This window comes from Danio rerio, chromosome 4, assembly GCF_049306965.1.
Source record: "Danio rerio strain Tuebingen ecotype United States chromosome 4, GRCz12tu, whole genome shotgun sequence".
In the NCBI taxonomy this organism is placed as follows: domain Eukaryota; kingdom Metazoa; phylum Chordata; class Actinopteri; order Cypriniformes; family Danionidae; genus Danio; species Danio rerio.
This window is the reverse complement of record NC_133179.1, coordinates 11,612,501-11,638,337: the sequence shown is the minus strand read 5'-3', so window position 1 is coordinate 11,638,337 and position 25,837 is coordinate 11,612,501. Positions and strand designations below refer to the sequence as shown.

The window sequence follows — 25,837 nt, the reverse complement described above, 5'->3', positions numbered from 1 at the left end:
TAACTTGGGCTAATAGGCTGATCAATAGACGTAAATTGCTCAGGTAGCATAAATGTCTTTAATCAGTTTTGAGTCATTAAAACATAATAAAAAGTATAACAAGTTTTTATGGCATCAGCAAGTACCTGTAAGCGAAGCCGCAGGAGAGGATTTAATTATTATTATTTGTCAAGTATTGAACATAGATTACAATATGTAAAATTCTGAATATATAATAAATGTTAGTACAAATAAAAAAAATATATATAGAGAGAGAGAGAGAGACAGAGAAGTACAAGAAAATGCCACAGGAGAGGATTTGGGAATCTGTAATGGTGACTTGAAAGCTACTGTTGGTCATTTGACTTATGAACACGTGTTTCTCAACCACGTTCCTGGAGGACCACCAACGCTGCATGTTTTGGATGTCTCCTTTGTCTGCCACACCCATGACAGGTCTTTCAGTCTCTGCTAATGAGCTGTTGATCTGAATCAGGTGTGTTTGATTAAGGAGACAAGGAAATGTGCAGAGCTGGTGGTCCGCCAGGAACGTGGTTTAGAAAAGTAAACTATACAGAAAAGTTGGTTTTCTAAAGTGGGCTATACAACAGTCAATACTGAAGTGAAAAACTAAATCCATAATTGTTTTGTTGTTGAACAGTTTAGGACTATTAAATTATATTATTTAGTGACTATTATTAATAGGACAAAGTGATGCTCAGTACAGATTTGATGATGTAACATTTTGTTTATTTATATCTTCCTGTATGTGTAGTGGACAACCCAGAGCATTATGATGATGTCAACATTAATGGACAGAACCTTGATCGTTTAACAGGTGAGTCAAACAGACAATACAGCTAATACTAAACATGCATTTCTATATTAGTGAATCCTCATGGCTTTATCAGTGCTGAATGTAATACTCTCAGACAGTCATGAAGTGGGTAGAGTTCAGTGAAAGCAAATTATAGTATGTGGTTTAATTGTGTCAGAGGGAGATCAGGAAGAGTATGATGATGTGAAGAACAACAGTGAAGATGAGAGAAACCTCTTGGGTATGTTTAACATTTTTATATCTTATATCTGTTTTATTTTTGCTCTTTTAAACTCTAAAATCTAAATAATGATGCAGTTATGAGATTGAAAACTATCAGCTTGATTTTAGTTTTTATTACAGACTATGATGATGTAGAGGAGGAGTCACCTAAAGAGGGAGGGCTCATATGACCAGTGGCCACACCCACGGTCTCTTTTGCTGAAATCACATTATATTTACTGGAGATACTGAGAGTTTCTTATATTACTTTTGCATAAATGATGTTTAATGTAATTATATATATATATATATATATATATATATATATATATATATATATATATATATATATATATATATATATATATATATATATATATATATATATATATATATATATAAATATATATATATATATATATATATATATATATATATATATATATATATATATATATATATATATATATATATATATAATAAATCAAATGATTTGCAAATATCAGTAATAAATTTAAGAATTAGCATTTTAGTATTTGTCCAAAATATTTATAATTTTATTTAAGTACTTTTTTTAAAGATTTTGTCAAATTAAATTTTGCATTTTTACCAGAAAGGGTTTTTATCAGAACAGCTTGTAGGATGAGCATGTAATATTTTAACTTACTGGAACAAAATATAATTCAAATAATATTTTAGACACCTTTTTATTTTATTTCACCGTATAAATTAAACCAATAGATATCTTCATATTTTATGGTCCCTTGCTCAAAGACATATTTGGGGTCTGTGGCATCCCCCTGCATTTTAGGTAGCTTACATATTTTACCTAAAATGTACAAAAGAGTATGTTTTGAAAAGGTCAACCCCAGTCACTGCTTTTGTACCTTTAATGCAGGTGCATATAAGTTCCTAAAGTGTCCAAATTTAGTACCTAACAATTGTCTTATTAGAGAATAAGGTGGAGCGTCACGGTGGCACAGTGGGTAGCACGATTGACTCACAGCAAGAAGGTTGCTAGTTCTAGCCCCAGCAGGGTCAGTTGGCATTTCTGTCTGGAGTTTGCATGTTCTCCCCGTGTTCACGTGGGTTTCCTCCGGGTGCTTTGGTTTCCCCCACAGTCCAAAGACTTGCGTGAATTGAATAAGCTAAATTGTCCGTAGTGTATGTGTGTGAATGAGGGTGTATGTTTTCCAATGTTGTGTTGCGGCTGTAAGGGCATCCACTGAGTAAAACATATGCTGGATAAGTTGGTGGTTCATTCCGCTGTGGTGACCCTAGATTAATAAAGGGACTAAGCCAAAAAGAAAAGTAATGAATGAATGAATGAGATAAGGTGTAACAGCCTGTCATCAATTATTCCTTACATTCTGATGCCACTCCTATGCCTATAATACAGTTAATAAACCAAACAGTAAAATAAGTAATTGTCATTTACGTCACTAATTAACAAATGTAAAGCTAAAAATGGGACAAAAAACCACAATCGTATATTTATAAAGAAACCCCTCAAAACGTGTTTGATTTTTGAGTTTGCACCATAAAACTAAACTGAAACTACACAGTCATGGGCCGTAAAATATTCTCAAAATATTGATATTTCTTAATATTAAGGCATGCCTTAAACTTTTCTGTCTGATTTATTGCATCATTAAAGTGTGTTCTTTCAGCTGTAGACTCGGGTAGAAGTGCCCCAATAGTATCTGGATGCAGCCTTTATGATGCAAGCTGAGATTGCATCACTCAGCGATAAGTGCCTGCTTAAAGCCCCTTCAAAAAATATAAAAAGTTTCAATGTAGCCATGTCATTGGCCCATGAACATTTCCTGCTTGTTATTAAACTCTTTTATAACTGTAATAAGAAGCAATTCATCATAACTTAATGTTAAAACAGCTGTCATAACATTATTTATTAATGTGTGTCGCTTTTTAAATTCTCGGAAGCTATAGGAATTAAAAATGTAAAAGAGGAAACATGTTGGGACCATTGTTTTTGTTTACATCCCTCAAAATGATCTATGAATTAGGCCAAAATGAATTCTTCTTTGTAAAACAGAAAACTGAAACTGTGACTTTGTTACTGAAGTATTATAAGAAAAAATCAGTTTACCTTGGTCAAGTATGAGTAATGGGTAGGCTAAAAAATTGTCCGTAGTGTATGTGAATGAGTGTGTATGGATGTTTCCCAGTGGTGGGTTGCAGCTGGAAGGGCATCCGCTGCGTAAAAAATATGCTGCATAAGTTGGCGGTTCATTCCACTGTGGCGACCCCTGATTATTATTGGGACTAAGCCGAAAAGAAAATGAATGAAGTATGAGTAAAACTTTAGGCACAGTCTCACAGACAACAGTCGGCCTAGTCCAGGGGTGTCAAACTCAATTCCTGGAGGGCCGAAGCCCTGCACAGTTTAGTTCCAACCCTGCTCCAACACACTTACCTGTAGGTTTCAAACAAGCCCGAAGGACTCAATTAGTTTGATCAGGTGTGTTTAATTAGGGTTGGAATTAAACTAAGCAGAGCTGCGGCCCTTTTGAAACTGAGTTTGACACCTGTGGCCTAGTCTTTTACTGCCGCCCGCAGGAATAGGTAGGTATTGCAGTGATGATCACAAACTTTCTCCTTGGTGAATAACTCTGTATGACCATAGGAATATTTTGCTGTTCCCCCCCCCCCCCCCCTTTTTTTTATTTGTAAAAATATTAATTTAAAAAATGCTCGCTTCTCCTTCATTTGCAAAATGTTGAGTAGTCGGATAACATGATATATTGCTAAGAAATACTTCTAAATATTTTATAATAATTAAATATGATCGTTAAAATGTTGTGTTTAATTTTAGTAGTCTACTAATGTTTTGAAATCATTAATGTGAGAAGCATGCAGCAATCTGTTTGTCAATCAGTGCTTGTATTTGTTTGTATGCAGGTGCTGGGCTTTGATGCTGTAAATAACTGGAATGTTTCATGTGACTGTAATCAGTTTCCTGTACATGTCACTCTGTCACCCCTCTTTCTTGTATGTTTCTCCCCAGTCAAGTGTCTCTCTTAGGTGGAGGAGGAGTCGTTTTCATCGGTGCTGACGTATTTTTAATAAATATGGTAAGAATCATAAATACGCCTTCTGATTTGTCAATGAAACTTTTTGATGATTTCCTCTCCTCTGTCTAATAAGGTAAAAGTGACTTTGATTGGCTTGTTGTTTGGTGCTTGTGAACTCATCTGGCTCTGTCTCTTGAACATTTCATTTCTGAGTTTATCAAGCAGCGTGTATGATCAGTGAAGATGGGGAGATTTTTAATTTGGATTTTTTTGTCTACTGTGCTGAGACTAACGAGGGCTGGTATGTATACACTCATGCGGGAGTTCATTTTACTTAGTGATAGACTATAAAATTAACTTTTTTATGTTTAATATTTGCTTTAATCTAAATGTTCCTTTTTTTAAGGGCAAATTTCTGCTTTTCTTCCTTCAGTATTAGGCTCAGCATCTGTTGTTGTTATCTGCTGTTACTTTTTACATTATTGTCTATTTCTTGTCTACAGCAAACGTGAGGCTGGTTGGTGGTAAGAATTCCTGTGCTGGTAGATTAGAGGTTTATTATAATGGACGGTGGGGAACTGTGTGTGATGATTATTGGAGTTTGACAAACACTGCAGTGGTGTGCAGAGAACTGAACTGTACCCATACTTCAGATACAATGCGTGTTGCTCACTTCGGACCTGGATCAGGAAAAATCTGGATGGATGATGTGAGGTGTAGTGGATCTGAATCCTCAATATTTAAATGCCTACGAAGAAAGATTGGTGTAAATGACTGTAAACATATTGAGGATATTGGTGTTATCTGTTCAGGTAAGCCACATAAAAATTACAGTTGCTCAGTTACTCAGAAGTGTGTGTTGGCAATTAAAACATTGTAATAGCATTTAAGTTATTAACAGTATAGAACTTGTTGAATATTTTAAGGCATTAATTTATAATGATTTACATGTATATTTCCTGTAGATTTAGGCATCAGACTGGTTGGAAATTCTCGCTGTTCAGGGAGATTAGAGGTGCCTTCTGGGAACACAAGGTACACAGTGTGTGATGCTGCCTTTGACCAGCAGGATGCAGAGGTTGTGTGTAGAGAGCTGGACTGTGGGGCTCCTGAACAGTTGCTGAGAGCTGCTGCTTTTGACAAAGGAGACACTCAGATGTGGACACAAGAGATTCACTGCAGAGGAAATGAGTATCAATTTGCTTTCTGTCCTGTATCATCTTCTCACAGCAATTGCTCCTCTAACAGTAATGTTGGACTTGTGTGTTCTGGTAGGAACCCACAATTTTGATTCAAAATCATATATTTGTGTAAATTCCACCGTGCTAAAATAGTTTTTTTTTCTCCTTTATTAGAAACATTAAGATTAGTGGGTAGTGGCAATACATGTGCTGGTCGAGTGGAGGTTTATCATAGTGGTCAGTGGGGAACAGTGAGTGATGTTGGCTGGGATATGGCTGATGCTACAGTGGTATGTAGAGAACTGGGATGTGGAGAGGCTGTAGGTGCACCTAAGCAGGCCTACTTTGGCCAAGGGCGAGGACAAGTCTGGATTATTAATGTGATCTGTACTGGAGCAGAATCTGCACTAAAGGACTGTCGATCAATTGGTTGGGGAAAACATCAGGCTAATCATGCTGATGATGCTGGGGTTATCTGCTCTGGTAATCCCAATTAATATTCTGTTGTTTCTACAGCAAAAATGACAGAACTTTGAACTGTCAAATCATGCAGTTTTTTTAGCTCCTCTGACTTACAGACTGTTATATTGTGTTATTGAATACTACAGAAAGTTTTTTACTATATCTAGTCTCTGAATGAGGCTCATTGGGGAGAAATAAAAATGTCATATATAAATGATTCTTGAAATATTGTCATATTAGTTAATGGTAGCAGCATGTGACCAAACATATGTGAAGATGATGATCTAATAATGTCCTGTTATTTAATTCTTTTTTTAAATGACAGGACAATTTATTGCAATTTGTATCAGCATTTTTGCTTTCGCTATTACTTAATCAAGACAAATTGGCAACGAAATTCTCAAAAGTCAAATAAAAATGGTTACTAATAATTTGCAAAAATAAATTAAAAAAAACAATACTGAACTTAGAATATTAGTAAATGTTATAGCAATACTTTAAAATCAATAGTAAAATAAAGTCATGTTAATAAATATGTCAATATTACTTTTAAAAATACAACTGAGTTTTACTAGTTACTAATTGCATATAATAAAATGAATACAACTTGTAATCGGATTATGACTATCATTTTACCAGGTTAATAGGCATAAACCAAGATTAATGACCTAAGATTAATAAAAGTTTTTTTTTTTAATATAGTTTTCATTGTGAGTTTAGATAAATAAAATGATAACTATTGGAGCCTTATTGCACAGTATTAATGTACAATAGTCCTATAAATAGTCTACTTGAATTTTCAATCAATATTACAGCATGTAAGAGGTCAGATTAACATGTAAAAATGTTCATGTTTGACTATTAAGCTAGCCGAGTCTCCAATCATTTGGCACTGTTATGAACACCACGACAAATAATATCTAAATATTCTTAAGAGACACTCTTAAAAAAATATATAGTAAATATTCTGTTTTTAATAATATACTATATTCAATAATTTGGATTAGCCATGATATCAGTCCATTATTATGATATATCGAATAATTAAATATTTGCATATGTCTACTTATATAATTACAAAAGGTCAGGAAAGTAATTATGCATGTTTTCTCAAGTTTTAAGAGGGTCCGAAGTTGTATACACCCCAAACTGCCTTTAATCAATAATAATATTGCTAAGAGATTTTTTTTTAATTTACCATTGTATTTTAGGAAGGACAGAAGTTTACCAGTAATAATTAATAATGTACTATTGAATGTACTATTTGAATGTTATAAAGTCTACAAGTTATACAAGTGTGTCTGCTGTCTTTCTGCTCAAGGGTCCAGGCTAGTTGGAGCTTCTCGCTGTTCTGGGCAGTTAGAGATACTACGAGAGAACACATGGCACACAATGTGTGACACTGCCTTTGACCAGCAGGATGCAGAGGTTCTGTGTAGAGAGCTGGACTGTGGGGCTCCTGTACAGGTGCTGAGAGCTGCTGCTTTTAACAAAGGAGACGCTCGGATGTGGACACAAGAGATTCGCTGCAGAGGAAATGAGCCTCATATATCCGTCTGTCCAATATCTTCATTCATAGTCAACTGTACCCATAAAAATGGCATAAGAATGTCATGTTCTGGTATTGAAGACTCAAAGTTTAACTTACTTTATTAATGCAATCTTTAATTTGCTTGTGATCTCATTGACACTTCTTCACTCAACCCTAAATTTTCTGTCCAGGTTACACTGATGTCCGGCTGGTCAATGGTCCTGACTCCTGTTCTGGTCGAGTTGAACGTCAGTACTACAGTAAATGGGGCACAGTGTGTGATGCATGCTGGGATATGAGAGCTGCCAGTGTCCTCTGTAAACAGCTGAATTGTGGGATTGCTGTGTCTGTTGTGGGATCAGACTGGTTTGGAGAGGGAAGTGGTGAAATCTGGGCTGATGTGTTTGATTGTGACGGGAATGAAACAAAACTCTCCGAATGTTTAATCTCTTCATGGAGTCGAGCTGAACGTTCTCATAGACGAGATGTTGGAGTCATCTGCTCTAGTGAGGACATTTTATTGAAAAAAATACATTACATAAATTACATGTATTTATATATTAATAAACTGCCTCATGTTTTTCTTCAGACTCATCTCTGGCTCTTCATGAGGGTCTGGTGCGGTTGTCTGGAGAGAGTCAGTGTGAGGGGCAGGTGGAAGTTTTGATCCAGCAGGTCTGGAGGAAGGTTCTGCTGGACTCCTGGAGTTTCACTGAATCCTCTGTGGTCTGCAGACAGCTGGGCTGTGGCTCTGTGCTCAACTTCTCGAGCTCCTCTTTATCCAGTCCTGAACACAGTCATGAGTGTGTGATGGGCTTCCAGTGCTCTGGGAGTGAAGCTCATCTGGGGAACTGCAGCTCTCCACAAACTCTCAACTGCAGCTCCACACAACAGCTGTCAATCACCTGCCTTGGTGAGAACAACAACATCTGGGCAGATTCTGGAGTTGTTCCTGATAAATAATGTGTTTCTCTTTCTCTGAATATCAGGCTGCGGGTCCATCAGGCTGGTGGGTTCTGGGGGAGACTGTGCAGGGAGGCTGGAGGTTTTTCACAGCGGCTCATGGGGGACAGTTTGTGACGACTCCTGGGATATTAAAGATGCCCATGTGGTGTGCAGACAGCTGCAGTGTGGAGTGGCCCTCAGTAACCAGCAGGTACCAGCCTGGTTTGGTCCTGGTTTTGGACCCATATGGCTGGATGAGGTGGAGTGTGAGGGGAATGAGACGTCCCTGTGGAGCTGCTATTCTCCAGGCTGGGGGAAACATGACTGTGGACACAAGGAGGATGTAGGAGTCATCTGCTCTGGTAAACAATAGTGTATATAGCTTTTGAAAAATTCAATTAACCTTAATTTGAACCATATATACTTCATATACAGCATATATAAGATCCAGTGTTTGAAATAAAAGTTTTGGTTGAGAGCAGAAATTAAAAATAAAATATGTATAATAAATAACAGATGGTTGGTTTAAAGTTAAATTATCTTATGTTTCACTGTAGAGTTTAAAGAGATCAGGTTAACTGAGGGCTGTGAAGGGAATGTGGAGGTTTTCTACAATGGATCCTGGGGAAATGTGTGCTGGAATCAGATGGAAATAGACACAGTGAGTCTGATCTGTCAAGAGCTGAACTGTGGAAGATCTGGTGTTTTGTCTGATTCAACATCAAGGCTTAAATCAGCTCCTAACTGGTTGGATAAAGTAACATGTCGACCACATGATTCAAATCTGTGGCAGTGTCCATCTTTACCCTGGGGACAAAATATCTGCAATGATGAATATGAAGTGGCCAAAATCAGCTGCTCAGGTAGGATGATAGTTCAATAATATATGATCTTAATCATATATTCATGCTTCTTCACATATAAGTTTACTTTATGTCTGAATAATTAACAATTATGATTAGGAGAGAGCAAAATAATTTTTGAAAGTGCAATGTTTCGACACATTCAGATCTAATTACAGATTACAAATGTAATTTCATAATTTGTTCAGATTTCTATTTATATTTTTTATTATTTTTTTTTTATTTGTATTTATATATTAGAAGAGCAGGCTCGAGATTCTTGGAGTAATTTGACATGTTCTACGTCACCATCTCTTTACCATAGACAGTGTTCAAGTAAGTTTTATTAAACAAAGTTAATTCTTGATGTAAATTTGTATTTTCCTAATTAGCCATTTACTTTATTTAGCTCTGACATTATTATGAATTGGCATTCAGCTTCAACTTTACTGTGTTTTTTTGTAAATGTGTTAAAGCAGTTCAGTGATGTTGATGTGTGTTTCAGCTCATGTTCCTCTCAGACTGCGTGGAGGGGGCGGCCGGTGCTCTGGGAGGCTGGAGGTGTATCATAACGCTGTGTGGGGCTCAGTCTGTGATGATCTCTGGGACATCAGTGATGCTCAGGTGGTCTGCAGGCAGCTGGGTTGTGGAGCAGCACTGAGGGCTGATGGGAATTCAGTCTTTGGTGCTGGTGAAGGTGTTGTGTGGCTGAACAGAGTCCAGTGCAGAGGGATTGAGCTTCACCTGTGGGACTGTCCTCTCTCCCTGAACAACCACACTGACTGCTCCCACAAAAAGCACGCTGGACTCACCTGTGCAGGTCACTGACAGATTTTTAAATCATTTTAATTCTAGTAAAAAAAAAAATTAATCAGTCATTTGCATGCTTTTAAACCTGTCTTAGTAGACTTGCCGGATATATCAGTGTCCACTACTCCTGCCACATCAGCATCATCTTCTGCTGCAGTTTCTCAGACAGTGAGCTCAACATCAGTCTCTCCTCCACAAACTGGTCCAGAAAGTCTCCCAGTCCCCCCAGTGCTGCTGATTGTACTGGGAGTTGTGCTCTTATTGCTCTTAGTGCCGCTGCTTATACTGATTCAGCAGAACAGAGTGATGAGGAGAGGTAGGAGAGATCCAGAGACTGTCATATTGTGTCTTCTTCAGTGTGTGATCAGTCATGTGTTGTGAACTGACAGCAGGTTTGTGTGTCGACACTCACAGCTCTCTCTAAGAGGACACACAGGACCACCACTGAGGCTGTTTATGAGGAGATTCAGCACAAACACAATCACTTCACTCACACGGGTGAGACATGAGCATTAATCTCATTTATTATGATTAGTACAGTAAGAGAGTCTGTCAGACAGTTGATGTTCATCTATTATTAGCCTGTTAAACCTCCTGCTTCAAACCACAGAATTCCTGACAGACAACCACAGGCACAGAGCTGCAGGTGCGTGTTTACATGTGTGTGTTTGTAAGTTTTAAGCGGGGAATAAGAAAGGCTCATTTTTTTTGTACATACCGTAGATGCAGGTGTTTGTGTTTATCTCTTCCTGTGTCTATTTCTTGAACACAGTGAATAGGTTCATGTAAGGACACATTTTATAATAATAATAATAATTTCTCTGTATTGCCTTTAAAATCTAGGCAACTAATATTTGTGTTTTATCATCACTCAGTTTAATATATTTCAATACAATCCAATAGTCTTTTGAACATGTTTTATTAATGTTTTGTTCTTCTTTCACAGGGAGTTTAATCTCTAAAGAACTCCATTCTGGATATGAAAATGATGACGATTTTCTTCCAGGTTAGAGAGAAAGAGTATTTTAAAATTTCCATACTCAGTACATATCATTATTTGATGTGCAAACTATATATATACATTATATAACGTTTTATAAACATACACATATACACATACATACATACAGTGGTACAACTATTTCACAAATACCTTTTTTTTACCATTATGTTTGTCACACTTTAGTGGGTTCAGATCATCAAACTGATTTACATTTATCAAAGATAACACAAGTAAATATATCATGCAAAATTTTATTACAGGTTTTTTTTCTTAAGTGAAAACAAAATCCAAAACAACATAGCCCTCTGTGAAAAAATGCGTTTGCCAGAGTGTTGCTCATGTCAGTTTTGCAAAAAAACCTCTTGATGATTCCCAGAACTTTTGAACTGGACTTCGAGACAAAAGCTGAATGTTTTGGAGAGTGTGTGTCCCTTTATATATGATGTAAAATAACTTCTTGCCACAGGACAATGATCCAAAGCACACCAGCAACTTTGGAGTGGCCTAGTCAAAAATCCTTACCTGAATCTATTTGAGATACTGTGGCATGAACTGTATCACTAAAGTTATCAAAAACACTTGATTGCAGTTTTTGCTGCAAAGGGTAGCACAACCAGTTATTACATTAAGGGGCAAACACTTTTTCAGAGTGCTATGTAGTTGTATATTTTGTTTTCCCTTAAATAAAAACCTTCACTCCTAAACTCCATTATGTGTTTACTTGTGTTATAATAATATAATTATTTTTTTGCTGATTTATAACATTAAAGTTTGACAAACATGCATAAAGAAATCAGTTAGGGTAAACACTTTTTCACACCACTGCATAAACTATATAAACTGTAACTAACATCAAAATCACATACTTTAAGTAAAATCACTAAGTTAAATATGTTCAGTGACTTCAGAGTTATTAAAATATGAAAACTTTCCTCCTATTAGACTATTACACATTTGATGATGTCAACAATACCAATGGCTTGAAGCTATTTTCATTTTTTTCCCACAAAAATGTATGTATATGTTTGATGCAGGAGAAACGATGAAGGAAATCACAACAGGATATTATGATGATGTCATCACTGATGGATTGAGACCAGATTATGAGACAGGTGTCTTTATGTTATTAATTTTATATCCTTAAATGTATAAACTGAGACAGTAAATTGATGTCCATCTTTTACTCTCTGCATGTTTAGAATAATTTTTGAACTAATGGTCAGAACATTTGTTCTGTTTATATCTTCCTGATTGTGCAGTGGACACACCAGAGCTTTACGATGATGTCATCATTATTGGACAGAACCTGCAGAGTTTAACCGGTGAGTCACACAGAACTGCACTTTATTATCAAAGGCTAATACTGAACATGCATCTATTGGTATTAAATCATCATGTAATTTTTTGGAAGTTTTAGGCAGTCGTAAGCTGCAATAAAAATGACATGGGTCTTTTCAGATTTTATTGATTTAATTGTAACTATGAGAGCTGAACTGGTTTATGTTTTTAAAAACAGACTGATGATGTGGAGGAGTCAAATAAAGAGGGTTCCAATTAACTCAATGCCCAAACCCGCTACTTCTGCTCAGGAAATCATAATACATTTACAGGAGCTACTGGGAGTTTCTTCTGTTTCTACTAATGCATCATTTCTATGTATTTCTTTAATATTTCTATATGACTAGACGGTGCATTTTAGTATATGATTTTTTTTTCTATTTGACTTTTATTGGTATAAAAATGCATTTCAAAATATATTTAACTTTTTTTCATGTTACAAAGAATTTTAAAAAGACAATCAGAAGAAAGGGGGAAAATTAAGCAAAATGCTATGATTATTTAGGAAGGCACGTTTAGGCAGTTCATGTGCTGACAGCATAATCTACCTAAAAATATTGATACATTGATATTTTTATAGATACTAAGTAATCATATTTACTGCTGTAGCTGCTATTGTTTACAGGCACCTTGATTTATGGGACAATTTAGTATTTTATTATTTGTATATTATAAAAATATCAACATTGTGTGCTAAAGATATATACATCCTTGTGTTCAAAAAACAATGCACTCACCAAAATAGCACAGTTTAATGTAGATGTTCCATTTATTTATCTTAAAACAGTCTCATTTTGTGGCTGACACTGTATCATTTGCGCTGAGCTTGAATCTTTTGCAGCAGAAGCTCCATCTGCAGGTTTAGATTGGGCTGTCCTTTCTTGGTTTTTCTTTTCAACAACTGATATGTGGCTATTTTCTTTTCCTTGTATTTCTTCAAAGCCTCTTCCCGCTGAGCTTTGTCTTTTAAGATTTCCTACACAGATGTAAAAAAATGCAACAATCTTGAATGTAAAAATGTGTATGTTTACATAATAAAGCTTCATTAAAGGACAGTGAATACGCCTATTTATTAATTACATGATACTACTTAACAAGTGAATGTGTTGTTTAGCTCTAGCGATCATCTTACATTAGCTGATTAGACCACCTCACCTCTCTTTTTCGTGCACGCTCCTCTTTTATCCTCTCATATTCTTGCTTAGTCTTCTGATATGATGATATGTTCTGTTTCCTTTGGAAAAATGTGGTCTTGTGTGAGCTGATGAGACAAATCAAAAACGTGTCAGTCAATATAAATGGATAGCTTAACTATAATTTGTATATGCATAATTGTATAAACATGTACATTGGCTGTTACTATACCTTTCAGGCTGCGCTGGTTCATTAGACGAAGCAGGAGCAATAGTTTGATCAGTCGATGTATTTGTAATGTTTTTTTCACTGCTAGAAGAACCCAAATCCTTGTTTAGTTTATCATCATCTTCCTCTATGTCTTCCTCTACGGCTCTTCCTTTACATCTTTTCTTCTTCTTCTCCTGTTCTTCTTCATCTAGTCGTTCTCTTTCAGCCAGATAAAGATGTTTCAGATGCTCAGGATATTCCTCCTGCAACTGGACTTTTGATTCTTGCTTTCTCTTCCTCTCCTTTCGAAGAAGTTTGTTGTATTCATGTTTTACCTTCTCCTTCCTTTTGAATGCAAACCCCTGACCTAGGAGCAAATTAAATATTCGGACACATTACATTAAATTAGTAGCCATTTTTTTTAACTCTATTGACCATTTATCAGTCATATTTTATATGTATGCGTCGATGATGTAAAGTTTTTTCTCTAAATGCATAACTGTAAGCTATTTAAAAAAACATTTTGACATTTTTCCAAAATTATCTGACAACATACTATTACAAAAATGTATAAATGTATTTAAAATGTATGTAATTTTATTTATAATATTTACTTATGTCTTAATAGGAACTAGACACGTGTGCTACAGATGTTTATTGCATGGTAGATTTGTCATTGAACCATAAGTACATTCACTTTAATGTATTTAAATGCATTTTCATATTCATTTATGTATTTATATGGCTGTATTTTAACACAGATACTCACCCTCTTTTAAGCTACCATCAAAAACCTTGTCCTCCGGAACCCATTTTCGTTTCCTTTTGGCGTTGTGAGACAACCCACCACGTTGAAACTTGTTATTAAACTGTTTTCCTCTAATCGGACCTTTATTTTTAGCGTTTTGTTTAAAAGGTGCCATGTTTCACGTTAAATTACCATGTACACACACTAAAATGTGGACAGAACGGATGTTACTCGTGTAAAGACGCACAAAAATGACGCAACAAGGCATTACTAGTCAAAACAACGACATTAGTGTAAGGGCAATATATTTAAGTCTCCCATTGAACACAACGCTCCATGGTACACCCAAAATGGCCGCGCATTAGTTCGCCTAAATTGAATCACATCTTCATTTGACTACTTATGCCTTAGATACAGAAAATGTGTCAACAGCTAACAGTTCCCCTGATGTTTACTCACTTTGCTGTGTCTTTTAATGATGGCTTTTAATGACCTACATATCGTGGCGGTTAAAAAGAAGATAGATGAAGTGAAGCACTTTCTATCCATATCTTTAAGTATCTCAAACGCACACACTGTGGACTTTTACACGCGGGGTGTTTGGAGCACGTTCATCAGTGTCAGCCCAGAGGATGTGTTGTGTGCCATCAGTTCCACACAGGACAGCACGGGGGCGCTAGAAGGTAAGAAAGCGGATTAACTGTTATTAAAGGGATAGTTCACACTAAATGAAACTTCTGTCATCATTTACTTATCCTACACGTATTCTTTAATCTGTTGAGAAGGATATGTTGGAGGAAAAACAGCCATCGCACTTCCATAGTGCTTTTTGTTCTGTGAATGTTGGCTTTTTTCATTCTTTTTAATATCTTATTATTTGTACAAGAGAGAAATTAAGAAAAGTTTAGAACCACTTGAGTGTAAATAAGTGGTAAGGAAATATGCATTTTGGTTGGACAATTCCATTGATCATTGTAGTATTATTATTGGTTGAATTATGAAAAAAACTATGAATATTTTAAAAAGTATTTTTTGACATTTGTGAACTTTATATACTGTAAATCATTATTTTACGCATTTATTTACCATACATCACATATATACATATTTATAGTTTGGGAAAATGCTCATTAAGACATTTGCTATAATTCAAATTGAATTTTAATTTAACTTATTGTCAAGGGTTGGGAAGACTACATTACAAAGCAGGGTTCAACGCTAGGGATTTTTTCTACTGGCCCGATTGGGATTTTTTTACTTGCCCTGCCAAAATTTTCTCTGGCCCCACCAAAAAGAAGTAAAGCCATTTAGTTATTCTGTATAACTTTTATTTAAATACAACTGACAATTTAAAAAAGGAACAAAACAAATGAACAAAATAATTGGCCTAATTATCAGATAAATTATTAGATGTTTATTTCGGTCAATTTTTTCGGTCATTGGATAAACAGCACATGGTAATATTTCAGCATGCTTTCATTTTCATATTAGACATGAAACGCACATTTGCCAGTAGAAATGACATCCTGCCCTACTTGTTATTTTCTCTTCATATAGCCATATATATGGCCATTACTCAACCATAATACACTGTGATATAGCCTGGTTTGTTGGATCGTTTTGTTTCACTATAATCCGCTCAATCGAGCCAAGACCTCCTCATTCTGGCGATGTCCGACCGATTCACATATGCCACGAACTGCGCTTACTGGGCAAACGAGATAGGTTCCGAAACAAACGTCTGGGCATGAAAGCACGCAATTGACAAACAGTAACCATTCTGTATACTGTCCTGAGCATCTTGCACGCTGGCCCCGGGCCAGCGGGCAGTCCTTAATATTGAGCCCTGCAAAGGTTAATTTTTTTATTTTGTTTTTTGAATGTTTTGTATTTATATTTTTTTATCCCCTTTAATAATTCTGTAAATTAAAATCTACTTTTTAACGCTTCACTGAAGTGGAGTATATTAAACGTGTTTCTATTTTTGCTTTTTAGAGAAGGAAAACACCACGTTTGGTTTCTGCAATGCCTCCAAAAAACTGCTGGACATATCAGCCCTTCTGAGGGCAGCAAAAGCGCACTGTTTACCTGGTCTGGGTGTTTGTATGCAGCTGGAGGAGCTCATGCACAATCTGAGACTGATGTGTGGAGACACGGCAGCAGGTTACTTTTTTTTGCAGAAGCACTGAAAAAACTCATTTACATTCACTGCATATCTATTGTGATTATTATGCATGTCACATTCAGGTTATTACAAGGTCATATTTCATGCATCGTCTCTAATTTCCATAGGACAGTCATCAAATAAGGTTCTTGCACCAGATGAGTTCATGAACTGGAAAAAGGCTCATGAGGTGCAGTCGATGTCTGAAGTTGTTGCAAGTTTAGCTAAATGCTGCCGAGTCAAACAGGTAAGTATATTTCCTAATGTTATTTACTTAAAAACTGATTCATTTTATTCTGAATTGCATCTTTTTTATCTTTTCAGGTGATAGATGTGGGTTCAGGAAAAGGCTACCTATGCTCTTATCTATCAATGCGGTATAATCTACAAGTATTTGGGATTGATTCCTCTACCACCAACACACACGGAGCTCAAGAGAGGAATAGGAAACTGAAGAAGTTCTCCAAAGCTTATCAGCAGCACAGATTTATTGAGAATAACTGTGTGCAGAGCAATGATGAGAGTAGAGAACACTACAATGAAAGTGATGGCAGCAAAAACTGTATTACAAAACAAGGGGTTGAAGCACAAACTGAGAGCAGTGCTTTATCGCAACAAGTCACTAGGGATTTATTAGCTTCAAATAATGCTGCAGAATGTCCATTAGACCCCAGTGATTCAGATTCAGGAAGCAGTTTCCTCAGTTTGCTGGCGCTGGACGTCATTGAGGACGTCTCTCTTCGAGTTCATCCCAGCAAGCTGAGTGCGGAAGAGAGGGAGAGGAGGAAGAGGGAGAATCTGGAGAGGAAAGCCAGAGAAGGGAAGAGGAAAGACAGCAACAGCAGCCTGTTTTCACCTCTGACCTCGTATGTGACTGCAGAAACTGAACTCAAGACGCTGATCACAGAGCTGGAGGTGAGTGGTGGGAACCAAGGAAGAATCATTGTACCCGAATCATCATTCTTTTAATTGGAATTTATTGCGTATTATTAAATAAATAATATTGTTGTGGTGTAAACTATCGTAATAAATTGTATACAATATAATAGTGGAGGCGGCACAGCAAGAAATTGGTTCGATTCCCAGCTTGGCCAGTTGGCATTTCTGTGTGGAGTTTGCATGTTCTCCCCATGTTCATTTGGGTTTTCTCCGGCTGCTCCGCTTTCCCCCACAGTCCAAAAACATACGCTATAGGTGAATTGAATAAACTAAATTGGCCGTAGTGTATGAGTGTGTGTGCAGATGAGTGTGTATGGGTGTTTTCCAGTACTGGGCTGCAGCTGGAAGGCCATCCGCTGCATAAAACATATGCTGGATTAATTATCAGTTCATTCCGCTGTGGTGACCTCTGAAATGGAGACTAAGCCAAAGGAAAATGAATGAATAAATAATAATAGTGATAATTATATACAAGTAATATTAACATTAAGTAATTAAGCATACATTTTATAAATAATATTATTGAAAATTACAACAACAGCAATGAAAAAAAATATGTAAATACTTTAAAAACATTAACAGTATTTACATAAACAGCTATATTTTTATAATAGCAACTACGTTATAATAATCATAATGATGTAACATTAGTTTATTGATGGGGAACTAGTAAAAATAACTATATTATTTGATATACTTAACTATTACAGCTTAATAATGCATTCTAGAATTATTACTTCTTCTAAAGTATGTTTTTTTATTAATATAATTTATAGTTCTGTTTAAATTTAGTTTAATAAATATTACTGTTACTACTAAAAAACTGTTTATATAATAATAAAAATGTACAATAATTCTGTATGATTATAAAAAAATTAATTATTTAAAGACAGTTTTGTATTTTTGAGTTTATGCTTAATTTTTTTCCTCACACAGTCTAATTGAAGGCTTTTAAAAATGTTTTTTTATATTAGGGATATTAATCTTAGAGATTAATTCAAATGTGAATTAATATCATATGAAATTCACTCAGGATCAAATAAAGGATGTGTGCTAAACTTATAAAATAATGCAGGATGCACAATATGCTACAATAACAGTATGGAGAAGGACTTGGACGTGTCCTGTAGCAGATTATTATAATAATTGTATGCATAATATTTTTTCTCACACAGCCTAGTTGAAGGCTTTAATAAAAGTTTTATATGTTAGAAATCTTTTTTTTCCTATTTGAAGCATAATGAACAAATATGCATCATTTGTCAGTGTAAATGTGTTATGAATGAACATATGACATTATATATGACGTTCTCTCAGAATCAAACAACGAATGTGTACTTGACAGGGCAAGTTTATTTAAATAGCACATTTTATACACAATGGTAATTCAAAGTGCTTTACATAAACAGGAATAAAAGAGACAAGTATATGAAAGTTAAAACAACAACAACAAAGAAATGTAAATAAACAGGTTTTAAAATTATGAGAAATAAAAGAAAGATATAATACATAACTTAGAGAAACAATATGCTTCGATAATAGTCCAGCTGAGTGCTTTGATTATAGAGCTGAAGTTGTATCGTTGTTATTACGGCTCAGCGAAGTGCCTATGATTATCCTAATCATGTTAATTGGGTGAAATTGAGCTTAAGAATGGGAAAGGACTTGGACGTGTCCTGTAGCAGATTATGATGATCAATGAGAGATGGCAACCGGTCTGTGTTGATTTCACTAAATGACGTTTTTCCTCTCTCTTTTTCCTTGCCGGTGCCCAGAATGCAGTTCTGGTTGGCCTGCACACGTGTGGAGATTTGGCCTCCAGCTCCCTGCGGATGTTCAGGGCCAAGCAGGAGCTGCGGGCAGTGTGTAGTGTGGGCTGCTGCTACCACCTGCTGTCTGAAGAGTTTGATCAGGACAGACCGGGTAAGAAAACATCCTGTTCATAAAGACACACACACTTTCACACACACTGTTTAACCGAGGCTGATCTGTTCAGGTCTTCAAACAAGATGAGATATGTGTTATTGTGTTTCGTAGCATAATGTTTCTACCAGAAATGTGCAACCCTGTACCAAGCAGGGGCACAAAAAAGTTGAGTAATATTGATTTATTATTGATATATGTTGTAGTAGTTATATAAAAACTGAATGTATAACCCATTCTTTTATAATGAGTAATTATTGTTGCTGTTGTTTGGTAAATAAATTAATATATTAGGTAGTTTTATTCATAAGCAGTAATAATAATGTAAGCAATTATTAATATATTATATTATTATTATTATTAAATATAATATATATATATATATATATATATATATATATATATATATATATATATATATATATATATATATATATATATATATATATATATATATATATATTTATTTATTTATTTATTTATTTATTTATTTATTTATTTATTTATTTATTTTTAAATAAATAATCAGATAAAAAAATTGTTATTCTTTTACAATTCTGTGGCAATCCTGGGTCAAAATATATACAAAATAAAGCAATATAAACCATTAGTTTGTTAAATAGCGTTAATTAAATAGTGAATTTATGGTTGGCTTATGAAAATGTAAATTCAGTCCAAAACAACCTCAACCAACTGCAACAATTTAAAGGACTTGACAAATAAATAAATAAATAAATAAATAGAGACATTTCTGAATATGTTATTTTATGTTTTGCATACTATTAATTTGTATGTTTCAAAACATTATCCCTTTTTATTTTTAGGCGTACTTTCCCTTTAAGACATGGTGCTATTCCCAAAAGAGCATGTGGTTTCTGTCTGTCTGTCTTTCTCTTTATGTTACACACTTACTCACAGAACAAGCACTGCAGAAAGGAGTGGACTGCCTACAAAATATGATATTTTGATCACATAATTACTGTCGATTAAGCCAGCGTCCCTTGCTGTGTAGCACAGCGGGACTACAATAACGTCTTAATGTCATGTAAAGCCTGGGGATCACATCACAGCCTCTCAGTTGCTGCAGGGACAGAACTTAAGCGCATAAAGTGTGTGCGAATGTTGGACTGACATCACAAACACTCTCCCCTTCAACAGACTGTCTGTTTGATCTCAGTAAATCAAGAAGAGTCAGTACAACATGTGGAGATTTCAACATGATGATGTCAGAGATTTCAGGGCTTCAGCGGCTCATTTTTGTTCTGTACAAGAATTAAAAAGTAATGAAACAAATGGAGTCCGAATGGAAATATACAGTATATTAAGCATTCTAGTCTTAAAAATCGATTGAATTGAAGATCTCTGTGTTCACCATCCAATCAGCCAGAGTTATCAAGCAAGACAATGAAACCTTTAACATGTTAAAAGGGGTAAAACAGTTCCTTAGGGCTAAAATCACTGAAATGGCCAGCCTAGAGTCCAGACCTAAACTTGACTCAGAAGTTATAGATTAAAAAACACCACATTGAACTGTGGAAGAGACTGAAAATGAGCAAGAAACACCAGAGCAGTGTGAGAGACCAGTGATACAACAGTTATAGACTAGTAATAGACTAGTTATGTCTTATGAGAGACTAGTCATGTTGTGAGAGATGCCTAGTGATGTTCTATGAGAGATTAGTTAACCTAATGTGGCCTGACATGTATTGAAGTCATTCAGATTGAGGACACAAACACTTCCTTCTCATTTTTGACTGCTGTAACCTTCTGAAATTTTAATTGGAATCTTCTTGCTGTAGTCATTGCTCTTTTATCTAATTTTGGTCTCCACTGTATAAATCATGCTGTGCATTTAAAGGTGAAGTGGGTCATTTCTGTCCCACTAGCAGCACCCTTACAGTCACAAAGTTTTTGCATAAATTATTGCTTGCCGTAGCACATTTAACTTCTATAATGTTTTCAGTTTGACAGCGAGTTACTTTTCTTAGTATCTCCGTAGGCCTGCATTTGCTGACTCAAATCAAAAAAAGCCCCCGCAAAGGCTCCAGCTAAAGCAGGAAACAGGAAGTCCCACTCACAAACATCGTTAGTTAAGCAGTCAACTTTTGAATGTCTTATTTATAGTTGTCTTCGGTCATTAAATTGGTGATTGGTTGTCTTAAAACAATGTCAAGCTTCACTCTTGAGTTAAGCATTTCATAATGAAGTTAGTGCCACGGTACATGTTTCTTTACTTGCTGCTTCGCACACATGCACATATTTCAGGCCTGTGCTGGACTCTGGATCCTGTTCAGCTTGGCATGGTTTAGATTAGCATGATATCTGGAGTAAATAGTGTTTATCTGTGCAACGAATGGGCCCCAAACCACACTATGGGTCTGTTTGAATGGCATGTGCTCAACATGTTCTTATTCACAAAATGTTCAGCGTTTAAAGATCGATTTTAGTTTTGACATACTCTAAAAGCTTAAGTTGGTAATGATTTGCCTTTGTCATAGGAGTCTTTACTGTTTACCGTGGTTGCTTTTTAATCAAAAATATATTAAGGATATATTTAATTTTTTTTAATTTGCAATTAAAATAGCACTTTAAAATAGTGCTAAATTAATTTTTTCCAAATGAAGTTTATTTTAGCATTCAGGTAGTAAACCAATTTCAATTTTAATCATATTTATCAAATAAATATGTTTATGTGCTATTTAAACGTATTTAAATTATTTATGATAGTTATTTTATTTATTTATTTCTAGATTTTTTTTTATCTGCATTACTTTTTATAAATTTGTAGTTTAAATGTTTTTTTTTTCTGAATTAAATCTGAATTTACTATTAGAATTGAATCCAAAATAAGTTTAATGATTTGTTTTAATATGTTATATTTTAGACTTTAGAATGAATGTTTTCAATTAATAATGTTATTACTATCCATCGTTCGGATGAGACGCTAAAGTGAGTTCCTCACTCTGTGTGGCCATTAAAAATCCCATGGCTCTTCTCGTAAAGAGTATAGGTATAACTGCAGTGTCGTGGCCAAATTCTCTCCTTCATGGCCTCCCAATGATCCCCATCCATAGAATTGGCTGTATCACTGTCTCTCCACTCCACCTATAGCTGGTGTGTGGTGATCACATTGGTGACATTGTTCTGTGGCTGCTGTCGCATCATCCAAGTGGATGCTGCACACTGGTGGTGGTGTGGAGAGACCCCCCATTTGAGTGTATAGCCATACACGATAAATGCGCTATATAAATACCCTCATTACATTACAATGCATTACTAATTATACTATAAATAATCTAGTTGCTAAATCTGTTCATTTTATGATAAAATAAATAACTCGGACATGCCCTTTCATGTTTCTGTGGAAACAGTGATATGTTATAGATAAATACAAAAGCAAATTACATGTATTAAAATAATAAATTTACCTTTAATGCATCCTTGCTCAATAAATGCATCAAACCACAAAACATAATGACCTCAAACTTTTAAATGGTGGTTTATGTTAAAATGTGATTAAATTTAATTTAATTAAAGTTTATTTGTATAAAACTTTTCACAATAATTATTGTTTCAAAGTGGCTTTACAAAAGGTGCACATCGGAAAACTTAAGGTTATTAGTTACCATAACTTTGATAATTACTGATAACTTTAACTAATTAACTAGTAACTAATAGCTTATAACAGTTTGTTGATTCTTTCTATTTGTTGTGTTGCTTTGTGTATGTTGTTTAGGGTGTACCAGTGATGGTGTGTGTGGTTTCCCTATGAGTCAGTATCTCAAAGATCAGGCCTGTTTCTGTGGTCGAAATGCCAGGATGTCGGCGTGTCTCGTAAGTGTACATCACACATCACGAAAACATCTCACATTGCCCACGCATCTGCAACCACATCCTTTGCTTATGAGCTGAATGTTGTAACAAACATTAAACTACATTTAACTAAACTATCTATCTATCTATCTATCTATCTATCTATCTATCTATCTATCTATCTATCTATCTATCTATCTATCTATCTATCTATCTATCTATCTATCTATTAAATTAAAAGTGATGGACAATGCTTCAATTTAAGCTAGTTTTCTGCAGTCTTGGCTCATGTTAAGTTCTTCACAAACTATTTTTTTCTCTTCTCAGGCTCTGGAAAGAGTGTCTGCCGGAGGAGGGGTGAGTACTTGATTGTGTCATGCATCATATTAATATTAATATTTCAATTAAAAAGCCATTTCCCCTGCAGGATTTTCATATAAGGAGTGCAGTCTCATCCCATCAGAACTGTTTGCACAGCTGATCATAGTGGTGTCGGTCAGGCTCGACAGCATATGCATATTTATCTGATTTAATTAGATGCACTGTGTATTTTAATTTGATTTTTCCTCTTTCGAAAAAAGCGAGGGAGAGTTCAGGGGTGAAGCGGTCAGCCTGAACAATCTCCATGCTTTTTTGTCTTCTCCATGTCTGATTGTTTAGATGACATAATTGTCATGGAAAATATGACCCAATCGGGTTTTTGAAGTTCCCGTAACTGGGACAAACACTTCAAATAATGTCATTAAGAAGATAAATAAGTAAGCAAACATAAGCAAAATCAGATTTGAAATGAAGCAAAATTGTTTGGATTGTGGTTTATCTGGGTTTTTTCTCTGCTGCAGCTGCCGATGGAGTCACTGTTTTATCGGGCGGTTCTCCATGTTATTTTACAGGATCACTACGATTGCTTTAAAAGGTATCCATCATGTGCACTAACATTGCTTTGTAGATTGTATGCCATATTTGATGTATGAGCATTTTTTGTTACATGGTAAAAAAGATGAATCTGCTAAATTAAGTTGAATCAAATGAACCTAGTCTTTTAAACTTTCATCAATCAAACTGACAAAAACAATTAAATTTAACCTGATTAACTCATTGAACAAGGTGTCCAGGGGTGTCTTAAAAGTATTAAAAGTTGATAAATCCATTAGGAGAAATTTAAGGCCCTTAAAAAGTATTTTAAAAGTCTTAAATGCTATTTTACAATGTATTCAATTTCATATCAGTATGCTAAAGTTTGCCTGAATTTAATGTTTAAATATTGGGATGTTGCATAGTTTTCGGGAAATCACATTGACATCACACTGCTTTGTTTACTGCAGTAACCAGGGAAACACTGTAATTCCTGCTTTTCTGTTGGCGCCACCTGCTGGATTAGCGTTTTTATTCAGTATATGAATAATGTATTAGTTTACAATCAGTAATTAGTAAATGTACTGCGAGTTAAAATGTCGGCGACAAGGGCATAAAATGTAAGGAAAGAGTCTTAAAAAGTCCTTAAAAGGTATGCAATTTCATTCTCTGATTTATGTATATATATTTGTTGTCATGACTTTTTGCCATATAATTTTTTGAAGTGTACATGCATGCTATTAATAATAAGTAGCTTGGTCAGTTTTATTACTTTTAGTGCAAAATTTTACTTATGAAGTTTTCTGATTTTGTTTTAGATCTTTCCAATTGTAGGTTCTCATCCATATTAGGTCAAAAATATTTTAGAGGTTCTTAATTTTTCTTCATTTAAATTAACTTTTCTTTTCATCTCGACTTGACATTAGTCAAACTGACAAAGAAAATATTAAATTAAACCTGATTAACTTATTGAAATAAGTTAAAGTAGCATAAAAACATTTATTTTCATGACTTTTTGCCATATTAATTTTTTAAGTGTACATGCATGCTTTAATTAATAACTTGGTCTGTTTTATAGCTTTTAGTGCAAAATTAAAGTATCCCTATTATGCTAATATAAAGTTTTCTAATTTTGTTTTAAATCCATCCTACTGTAGATTTACATCCATATTAGATCAAAAACACTTCGATTTTCTTATAATATTCATTGCAGCATCAACTCTTTTCTCACAGCGTCTTAAACAGTTCACTCAATGACCTACACTCTTTAAACCCCACCTTCTTTACAGTTTGCTTTGCTTTGATTGGTTAGGGCTTCAGTCAATCTCTAATGGTGCATGCCTAAAACCAAACAGCCATTACCATATCTAAATTTCAGCTCCAGAAGCTTCCTCAGCACATTTAAACACAGTGATATAAACAGCCCATACCATCATGCTTCAAAAGTGCTTTAATACTAGATTAGACACAAAAAACAACATTAAGCTAGCTTAACAATCAGGTTTCAGTTTCATTCACAGTGTTGATAGGTCAAGGTAGTCATTGTTTTCAAGTCATCAGTAAAGACCTGGGACATGTAATATGCAAATTTATTACAAAAATGCATCGGTTTTTGCTTAAATTCAGACTAGTAATACTTAGAACTTCATTTCAGGCTGTTCACAATTGGATCTTTCTTTTGGGAAGCAATAATGATCTTGGAAACTTTCCACTAAATTTAATATCTGAAAAAAAAAAAAATCCAAAACCTGATATTAACCAAATATTAGAGCTTTGAAAATTTAATTTTAGTTTTGTGCAAAACCATAATCATAATTTAGCTGCCCTGGTTTGTTTGTAAAAGTGTAAACACACAGCCTGTACCCCCTGATGAGCCATTCTCAGTG

At 34.9% G+C, this 25,837-nt stretch overlaps 3 protein-coding genes across 8 annotated transcripts in view; 2 read left to right on the top strand and 1 right to left on the bottom strand.

The window, feature by feature from the left end:
* Positions 1–468: 468 nt before the first annotated feature.
* On the top strand, positions 469–13,225 carry LOC110439355 (scavenger receptor cysteine-rich type 1 protein M130-like). 4 transcript variants are annotated; one of them, XM_073947075.1, is made up of 18 exons: positions 4,296–4,354; positions 4,557–4,767; positions 5,019–5,324; positions 5,409–5,717; positions 7,018–7,317; positions 7,419–7,733; positions 7,817–8,140; positions 8,217–8,534; positions 8,730–9,035; positions 9,276–9,350; positions 9,520–9,834; positions 9,922–10,140; positions 10,239–10,322; positions 10,435–10,470; positions 10,771–10,830; positions 11,862–11,939; positions 12,087–12,149; positions 12,344–13,225. In XM_073947075.1, the coding sequence occupies exons 3-18, from the start codon at positions 5,210–5,212 to the stop codon at positions 12,346–12,348; spliced, it is 2,922 nt and encodes a 973-aa protein (XP_073803176.1). In that variant the 5' UTR covers positions 4,296–4,354; positions 4,557–4,767; positions 5,019–5,209; the 3' UTR covers positions 12,349–13,225. The 4 variants fall into 4 exon arrangements, with proteins under 4 accessions (XP_073803177.1, XP_073803178.1, XP_073803176.1 ...); XM_073947076.1 differs by lacking the exons at positions 4,296–4,354; positions 4,557–4,767; positions 5,019–5,324; positions 5,409–5,717 and adding exons at positions 469–817; positions 975–1,037; positions 4,047–4,113; XM_073947074.1 differs by lacking the exon at positions 4,296–4,354 and having other exon boundaries at positions 4,456–4,865.
* ccdc59 (coiled-coil domain containing 59) lies at positions 12,977–14,487 on the bottom strand. The gene is made up of 4 exons (NM_001045054.1): positions 14,279–14,487; positions 13,531–13,876; positions 13,321–13,426; positions 12,977–13,141 (listed from the first exon to the last, which is right to left on the bottom strand). The coding sequence occupies exons 1-4, from the start codon at positions 14,430–14,432 to the stop codon at positions 12,977–12,979; spliced, it is 771 nt and encodes a 256-aa protein (NP_001038519.1). The 5' UTR covers positions 14,433–14,487.
* Positions 14,488–14,666: 179 nt separating this feature from the next.
* mettl25 (methyltransferase like 25) overlaps positions 14,667–25,837 on the top strand; it is a 23,076-nt gene continuing 11,905 nt past the window's right edge. For 2 of the 3 annotated variants that reach the window (XM_073946670.1, XM_068219737.1), the window contains exons 1-8: positions 14,667–14,940; positions 16,253–16,420; positions 16,550–16,668; positions 16,746–17,336; positions 19,136–19,283; positions 23,020–23,117; positions 23,424–23,453; positions 23,939–24,012. In XM_073946670.1, coding sequence (XP_073802771.1) covers positions 14,733–14,940; positions 16,253–16,420; positions 16,550–16,668; positions 16,746–17,336; positions 19,136–19,283; positions 23,020–23,117; positions 23,424–23,453; positions 23,939–24,012 — 1,436 coding nt within the window. In that variant the 5' untranslated portion in view covers positions 14,667–14,732. The remainder of the gene's footprint in view (positions 14,941–16,252; positions 16,421–16,549; positions 16,669–16,745; positions 17,337–19,135; positions 19,284–23,019; positions 23,118–23,423; positions 23,454–23,938; positions 24,013–25,837) is intronic. The other variant, NM_001045057.1, reaches the window with a different exon arrangement.

What these genes read in the sequence shown, in the direction of transcription:
- LOC110439355 (XM_073947074.1), top strand. Translation starts at nt 4,712, where the DNA reads ATGCGTGTTGCTCACTTCGGACCTGGATCAGGAAAAATCTGGATGGAT. An exon ending in GGCCAAAATCAGCTGCTCAG is followed by an intron (nt 9,036 to 9,275) that starts GTAGGATGATAG and finishes TTTATATATTAG; the next exon opens with AAGAGCAGGCTCGAGATTCT. An exon ending in GAACAGAGTGATGAGGAGAG is followed by an intron (nt 10,141 to 10,238) that starts GTAGGAGAGATC and finishes CGACACTCACAG; the next exon opens with CTCTCTCTAAGAGGACACAC.
- ccdc59 (NM_001045054.1), bottom strand. Translation starts at nt 14,432, where the DNA reads ATGGCACCTTTTAAACAAAACGCTAAAAATAAAGGTCCGATTAGAGGA. An exon ending in TGATGGTAGCTTAAAAGAGG is followed by an intron (nt 13,877 to 14,278) that starts GTGAGTATCTGT and finishes ATTTGCTCCTAG; the next exon opens with GTCAGGGGTTTGCATTCAAA. An exon ending in GAACCAGCGCAGCCTGAAAG is followed by an intron (nt 13,427 to 13,530) that starts GTATAGTAACAG and finishes TTGTCTCATCAG; the next exon opens with CTCACACAAGACCACATTTT.